The sequence below is a fragment of the Asparagus officinalis genome, chromosome 2 (genome assembly GCF_001876935.1).
Source record: "Asparagus officinalis chromosome 2, Aspof.V1, whole genome shotgun sequence".
Taxonomy (NCBI): Eukaryota; Viridiplantae; Streptophyta; class Magnoliopsida; order Asparagales; family Asparagaceae; genus Asparagus; species Asparagus officinalis.
In genome coordinates, this window is record NC_033795.1 from 77,019,410 (window position 1) to 77,028,035 (window position 8,626).

General features: G+C 36.6%; 1 protein-coding gene across 1 annotated transcript; it reads left to right on the forward strand.

Annotated features, from left to right (window-relative positions):
* On the forward strand, window positions 285-2,311 carry LOC109829648 (WAT1-related protein At5g07050-like). The gene is made up of 7 exons (XM_020396699.1): window positions 285-692; window positions 760-822; window positions 905-1,021; window positions 1,116-1,365; window positions 1,450-1,608; window positions 1,657-1,808; window positions 1,920-2,311. Exons 1-7 carry the CDS (start codon window positions 490-492, stop codon window positions 2,125-2,127), a joined length of 1,152 nt encoding a protein of 383 aa, XP_020252288.1. The 5' UTR covers window positions 285-489; the 3' UTR covers window positions 2,128-2,311.

Genomic DNA, 8,626 nt, shown 5'->3' on the forward strand with positions numbered 1-8,626 from the left:
ATGGGGTCTATCTGCAATGGGTAATAATACAGGGGTCTGTCTGCAACTAGCCCTTGTAAATCACACAAGAAACAGAGCAAAGAACCAGTAGAGGTTCAAGCTTGGTTCAACGTAAAAGAAACACCAGAAACTAACTCAAACAACACAACATTATCAGCATGCACTATGCCATTTGCTCTCAGTGCCTCTCAATTCTCATCCCACTAACACACTCTCCTTATAATTCATTTAGAGAGGACCCACCGACCAACCGGTTGCCACCACGTCATCGGCCCCACCCACTCCCTAGTATATTCATTCAGATTCACGTTTCAACCTATTTCCCAGTAATTACCTCATAATTAAGCTTTTGGATAAGGGTAATGATAGACCCCCTCGTTTCCTTATAAATAGACTAGAGTTCTTGTACTCTCTTTAGGGAGAACACATTTGCACATTGCATTTATAGTAGTGTTCGTCTCTCATCTACTACTTCAAACTCTGTTCACAATGGAGGGCAAAGGATATTGCCAAGATCTCCGAAGGAGATGCAAGCCTTACATAGCCATGATCTCTCTTCAGTTCGGATACGCTGGTATGAACATAATTACCAAAGTATCCCTAAACCATGGAATGAGTCACTATGTCCTCGTCGTTTATCGCCATGCCTTCGCCACCCTCTCCATCGCGCCCTTCGCCCTCATCCTAGAGAGGTACATACCTCATATGATAATTTTTACGTAACTTTTCATTGGACTTATACTTTTGGTGGTGTTATAGGAAAGTGAGGCCTAAGATGACATTTCCCATCTTCATGCAAATCTTCGTTCTGGCTCTCCTTGGGTGAATACACAATATATTTTTCCTAATATCACATAGTATGTCACAAATATCAAAGACTAAAATATGAAATGTTGCATTGTAGGCCGGTCATAGACCAAAACTTCTACTACATGGGCTTGAAATACACTTCGCCAACCTTTGCTTGTGCAATGAGCAACATCCTTCCTGCCATGACCTTTGTCATGGCAGTAATTTGCAGGTAAGCTGTATATCACGCTGTTCATCTCATTGACACAGATTAGATATCAAATAAACCGATAATTTACGAGTATATATAATTTTCATGTGAATAGAATGGAGAAGGTGGATATAACGAAAGTGAGGTACCAAGCCAAGGTGATAGGGACCGTGGTGACAGTGGCCGGAGCTATGTTGATGACTCTCTACAAAGGACCGATAATTGAGATGGTTTGGACTCGACACATTAATGTTCATCAAACCGATTCACATGTTAGTGTTGAGCCTAGTGATAAAGAGTGGTTCATCGGTTCTGTGTTCATCGTCTTAGCTACTCTCGCTTGGGCCTCTCTATTTGTTCTTCAAGTAAGACAATATACTGTTTCTAATGAATTATGCTTAAAGATAATTAAGTTCAAATGAGGACTTACCAGTTTGGTTTAACTTAAGGCAGTGACATTGAAGCAGTATTCTGCTCAGCTCTCATTAACAACACTTATATGCTTTGTGGGAACACTGCAAGCAATTGCTGTGACTTTGGTGATGGAGCACAAGCCCTCTGCTTGGGTTGTTGGCTTTGATATGAACCTATTTGCTGCTGCTTATGCTGTCAGTAATCACTCTTCACACTTATCATGGAATGTTTTTTTGTTTCAGGGGATTGTGACGTCAAGCCTTGCATATTATGTACAAGGGCTAGTGATGCAAGAGAGAGGGCCAGTTTTTGCCTCGGCTTTTAGTCCACTGATGATGATCATAGTAGCAATCATGGGCTCCTTTATGCTTTCCGAAAAGATTTATCTTGGAGGGTATGAACTAGTTACTATGACCCATATCCTGAATTCTCAAATGATTGTACACCGATATTTGTATGTCATGTTATTTGTGCACGTCTCACTTAATTCTTTTCCTATGTGCAGTATTCTTGGAGCGATATTGATTGTTGCAGGCCTTTACTCAGTGTTATGGGGGAAGTACAAGGAGAACAAGGAGATAAAAGAGAGGGAAGCTATGGAGATTAGTGAGCTCAATGAGGTTGATGTAGAGAAAGCAAAAGCTAAGGATGAAGTTTTAGCAGTTACTGCCTCAGATATTGAAGCTACAAAGGTTCAGATGGCTAGTAGTTGATAAGTTCTAAGAGGAGCAATAGAGACTGAAGTGAGTTGAGGATGCCAGAGAGAGAAAGAACTTTTTTGTTTACTCTTTTTCCTTTGATTTTTTTTCCTCTTTTTAATCTTTTTAGTAGAATGAGCTCTGTAAGCAGCTAATCAAGATGAATATTTGACATGAGAATGGAGAAAGCTTAGTAACATTTAGTTTTGTTTTGCAATTACTCGCGTCTTTTTAGTGCTAACTCAATTCATACAGAGGGAATGAATTATCTCAATTCATAAAGATTACACTACACCAGATGCTCATCCAAAATTGTTACAAAGGTTTCCTAGAAAATAAAAGAAAATCAACATTTCTCAGATTAAACTTTCAGAGAGTAGACATTAGTCCATATTCAACAAAGGTTTGAAACTATAATACAAGAGACACATAATATTAGAGTCTAATGGCTAAATTTGACAAGTATATTCAAAAGGTGTAATATTTGAATATCTAAGTGGATGAATTAGTGACTGCTGTGGTAGAATCAATGATCAAGTGTAACTTCAATGTAAGTGCTCTGATATTATATATTAGAAGATATAACAACCACCTTTTCAAGAGCTCCACAAATAACCTTCTAATAGTAAATTATCAAAGAAAATATGAAATTATTAGTTTATTTAAAAAAATGATATGCTTTTGATGAAGACCTTTCTGTTCATTCTTTGAGTACAATGCATAACAGGACCTAATTAATGGACAAGCTTTCTTAGATTAGTCCTAAAATAAGCTTTTAATAAAAAAACAAATTATTAAAGAATTGAGGGTTTGGAGAACAAAGATTATTTTATTTGTTGCATTGAAGTGTTTAATTACAAAAGCAAGAACAGAAGTTCTAGAATCCTATCCGATGTGAGACTAAAATAAAGGAACACAATTATACATAACTAATATATTTAACACAATATTGTGAATTTTCTGAGAAAACAGCCCTTTTCTTAATTCACATGAAAGTTTGTTTCTCAAATCATTTTCTACTCCAAGATAATGAAATTTCTTTCTCTAGAGTTTCATATTGTTATAATGCCATTCTAGCATATTCAGAATAAGAAAAGTTGGAGAATATAACTTTCTAAATCGAATATCATTCGAAAAATATATTTGTGGAACATGACATTAATTGATTATTCAGGTTGAATTTTAAATGGAACACTTTACGGTAATTCTCTTAAGAGAGAAAATTGTTACTATTTATCTTGTATTGACAACTATAATCTCCTCAATTATAAACTTTCAATCAAAATACAGGTCTCGACTAACCCTCTATTGTTCTAAAATCTTTAAGTAGCCAAGAAAGAAAATTTCAGATCAGATGGTTTAAAAGAGATACATAATGCACAAGTCATTCAATCAAGAAGGCCTCAAAAGTATAGATACGCTTACGAAACTAGTATTTCATCCTTATAGTCATATCCAAGATTAGAATTTTTTTTAAACAAAGATTAGAGCATCGTCCATGAATTCTGGTACTTATCCATGATTTCCAGTGCTTATGGGTGCACGACATGATATACACTTACACCTAGGGATGTCCAACCGGGCCCGACCGGCCGGAAAACTAGGTTCGGGTCAGACAAAAAGGGGTACCCAACCTGAGCCCAGTTGGACCAGGCCAGGTCCGAGTCTAGGCCCAGGCCCTAGCGAGCTGAGCACCGGGCCGACCCGATTTATTTTCTTTTTTTCTTTAAAATTAGTTTCTTCCTAAAAAAAAATAAAATTTCAAGAGTAATCAAAAATAAAACATGCAAAATTTTGATAAAAAATCAATCATATTATTAATCGCTTTTAATTATACAATTTACAAATACAAATATCATACAAATAAAAATATAAAAAAATAATTCTTTATTATTAAGTCACTAACAATTACAACTTTTTTTTTTAAAATTTATCGCATCACAATAGATGAATACATCCCAATTATGTTGGTACCTATTTATCTATATCACCATCATTTGTAACTCTTTCCAAAATAAATTATAAAAAAAATTATAGCTAAGAAGTAAAAATTACAAATTAATGAGTAATTTGACTAAATTCTACTCTTTATCTCTATCTCCTAGTGACAACTCATCAAGTCTATCTTCAATACTAGCCATTCGATCGATGCCTTGAGTTCTCTTCTCGGACATCCAGTAATCTTGTAGCTAGGCACATTACCATCTGTACGGTAAATGGATCTAACGATGTTCTGTGGTCGTCGATCAAACATCCTAATGTGCTGAAGCGGATTCCGAAGCTATTGTAGAAATCTGCATTGTTAGTAAGTCACGGGCCATAATGAAAAGTATAGGACATGAAACTGTTCCATGTACTCTCCACAATTACAAAATATCAAAATCATTATTTTGAGTTTCAACTAAAGGTGCGAATAAATATTGTTCAATTTTAGAAACTTCCCTCGATGATGATCCAGATTCAGATCCATGGCTACCAGTTAGCCTCACTATTATTAATTACCTATCAAAACTCTTACTTTTACCTCGGCTTGAACTCGTAGAAGCAGAAGCTATAGGTTGATGTGTACTTACATCATATCTACCCGCATACTCCTCATATAATCTTTTAAAATAATATTTAATAGTGTTATGATGAGTAATTGAAAAAAGTTTCAAACTCAAGGAGGTGGACAAAGATGACCCAAGAGGACGCATGTTTCGGACTTAAACAGATTTAGTCCGATAGCAACATCATAGACAACTGTATCTGTCTTGCTCATGCGAGGCAAAAGAAACTATCTCGCACGAAGATCTTCTCTGACGTACATCTGAAACATTCTCAGCACACATGCGACACTCCGATGAGTACACGAGTATAAGCTGCATCTCCTTAAACCTCTGACAGGTACACGAGATTAAACTGATTCCCGAAACTCTTAGGAGTATACGAGTATAAACTGGTCCTTCCCACTCTAACATCTTAAGAACTTAAACTGTGTAGACTCTAGTTAACGTATGGGTATAAACCGTGTTCACGCCGGTCGTGAGTCAACGACGGTCAACGCGTAGCCATGAGTCAACGCCAGTCAACGCGTTACAATGAGAGTCAATGCCGGTCAACGCGTTACAATGAAGGTTCACGCCGAGCAACGCGTGATGATGAAAGTAAATGTCGGTCAACGCATGATGATGATAGTCAATGCCAGTCAACGCATTATAACAAAGGTCGATGCCGGTCAACACATCGATAATTTCGCCGAAATAAGGCTCAAGAAAAATTCCAGATCAAAGGATGATTCCTAGGAGTTCAATCGTGATTCAGATGCAAACTCCTAACGAAGATGATCAGTTCAACGTCGACTCAACGACACGAGCTAATTTAGAAATCAACACACCAGCTTCAGTTCAAGATTTCGACAATGATTAGATGATAAACGTAACACCGAAAGAATTTTAGCTATTCAACAAAATACTAAATAGACTGAAAGCTAAAAAAGTCAACGAATTGAAAGCTAGGCGTATCATATCTAAAGTATTTCAGGCTTCTCTATAAAAGAATGAGACTGAAACACTTTGGATCTGTAAACGTTAAAATTGCCTATAGGTTCCTGCACACAACTCAAATGAAGAAAAGACGATGAAGGTCATTATCCAAGTCAACGAGGATTATCTGATGCCGTGAGGAAGCTAACAAGCGCATGAAGTGAGTTGACGAAACATACGAGTCAATGAGATGGCAAAATAGCGAAGAAACGACTCGATCCGAAGTTTTTTTTACCCATGAAAAATAAAGTGCCACTCGTGTCTCATTCACTCCACGTGTGTTTTGCCCAGGGGAGGTTGTAGATCTCTTCTTCGGCTTTCTAATGTATTTTGAATCACGTCATTCCGGAATCATACGGGAGAATTAGAGGCGAATCAGTCGAAACACGCCAACAACATCTCGACCAGGGCCGAGACACCAATGGTGTCTCGGCTCAAGGGCGAGACACCAGCGGTGTCTCACGCCCAGAAAAGTCGTTTTTCGCCCGTTAACCGCCCGAAAACCTGTTTTTCGTTAAGATTTCGAGATTTCTTGATTCCATAGCCTCTCCAACTATTTGCGGCTATCTTTGAACATGGTTAAGTGGTTACAACCAAGGATAAGATCAAATTGTTCATTCTTATATGGAAATAGAGCTTCTGAAGCCTATAAATATAGCCTTAGGGTCTTCATTCAGAGGGATAAGGAATTTGGACCTATCGGCGAAGCCCTGTCATTTTGAACAGCAGATGAGCACGAATTTTAGGGAGGAGGAAGAGGGATCTATGAGTTCTTCAACATAAAGAGGAGGGGTTCGGGAGATTTGCAACCTTTCAGCACATGTTATCTACTTCTCTTGAGATCAAATTTTAATTTGATCTCGAGAAGAGTGTTTTCCTCACCTTACTGAGTCATTTACTTTAATTTATTATTTCCTTTGCGAGACAACAAAATCAACCACATCTGATCCGCGGTGGTCCATGGATAAACCCCGGCATAGGCAAATACCCTACGCAAGTAGCGGGTAATAAACGTCATCTGCGTGTGTTTCTAGGGAATTGTTGATCTATTTCTTTTGTGTAAAGAAGTTTTATAAAAAGACTCATCTTTTTTGAATCTGTAAAAGTCGATAAACGATTGTAATGTATTCCACTAAGGAATCAATTTCCGACGCAAACATAAGGCATTCATGATCATAAGGAGGTCTAAGCATTTATCAAAGGCAACATGCCCTGGTTTGTTCTCAAAGAAGGTAACATCAGCTGAAATAATATACCGATTCAATGATGGGTAACAACATCTATACCCTTTTGAGTCCTAAAACATCTATGAAAAATTCCCTTAAAAGATCTCAAATGTAATTTCGTCCATCGAGGACTATGATTGTGAATAAGCATAGAGATTCAAAGATCTAAGGAGGTAAATGAAAAGTATTTTTAGCCGGATATAAAAGGAGATCAAAGTTTTGTTCTATAAGACAGACGAGGGTAATCTATTGATCACGTAGTAGGCTGTCAAAATGACTCCACCCCAAAAAATATTTTGAAACTTGATGATGGAATAGCAAGGTCCAACCAAATTCCAGTAAGTGTCTATTATTATGGTTAGCGACCTTATTTTGTTAGGGTGTGTAAGTACAAGAAGACTAATGTAAAATTATATTTTCTTCCAAATATTTTATGAAAGAGATTTCAAAATATTTCTTAGCTTTATCTGTTCTTAAAGTTTTAATGGTACTATGAAATTAATTTTTGATGTTAGAACATAAAACTTTATGAACAAAGAACACTTTAGAATGACATTTTAGCATGTAAATCTAAATCATGCTAGAAAAGTCATCCACAAATTATCAAAATAATAAAAAAAAGAGTTTGGATGGAATAGAATAAGGATCCCATATATTAGAATATAATAAATCAAAATGATTATTGACCCTCTTATTGACGCGATTCAGGTAAGACACCCGTTAGTGTTTTTCGAGTTGACATGACTCACTCTCTAAAGACTAAACATGATTCAAATCTAAAATCAATGTTTTAAGAATTGAAAGAGAAGGATGACTAAACCGACAATGTGTTTCAAAGGCTGATGTGGAGCTAATAGAAGCCACCTGGAAAGAGGCAAAGTCCAGTTCATAGAAGTCGTTCCTCTCACGTAGTGCTAATCGTCTTCCTTATCCCAAGTATTTGAAAAGTACAATGTGTAGAAAAAAATGTTAACATACAAGTTAATGCTTTAGTAATTCTACTGACAAATAATAGATTAAATAGAAAATGAGGAAGATATAGCACAGATAAAAGTGGAATAGTATTAATATTGGTAGATCCAATACCCTCCACATGTGTGATGGATTCATTAGCCAATACTACTAAAGGAAAAGAGGTGGTATGTATATAGGAAGATAATATACCTTGGTTCAAAGTCATATGGTTAGTTGCTCCTGAATCTACAACCCAAGTACAAGACGATGACGATATAATGCAAGCAATGAGTTTATCTGATTGGGCAAGCGTAACTGTAGTAAGAGAGGATTATGTATTCTTAAATTGCTAAACTAACTACATCTAAAATTGATTAAACTTATGACACTTTTGTAGCCATATGTGCACACCGAGGTTATTTCCCCTGTAGCTGAGGACAATAAAATTTCATGTGACTCGGTTCCTTGCAATGATGACAATGGATAGAGGGACCAGATGAACCCTTCCTTATAGCTCCTCGTGAACTATCACATTATCCTCCACGTCCACCAAATGGGCCTCCACCATGACAACCCTCTGAAAGTGCTTTAATACCAAATGAAAGTACCGAGGAGGAGGGGGGGGGGGGGGGGGGGGTGAATAGGATAATTGCTAATCTAATCCGATATTAATGCTAAATTAAAACTTTACAACTAATATATCATAGCAAGTATGATATGCAATAAATTATATGCAAGGATAAGCAATGATAAAAAAATATGATAATAGGCGATATAAATAATGAGCACAAGATATAAGAGAAATATACG

Coding starts and splice junctions, on each gene's coding strand:
- LOC109829648 (XM_020396699.1), top strand. CDS start 490: ATGGAGGGCAAAGGATATTGCCAAGATCTCCGAAGGAGATGCAAGCCT. Junction 693..759: donor TTCGCCCTCATCCTAGAGAG/GTACATACCTCA, acceptor GTGGTGTTATAG/GAAAGTGAGGCCTAAGATGA. Junction 1,366..1,449: donor CCTCTCTATTTGTTCTTCAA/GTAAGACAATAT, acceptor GTTTAACTTAAG/GCAGTGACATTGAAGCAGTA.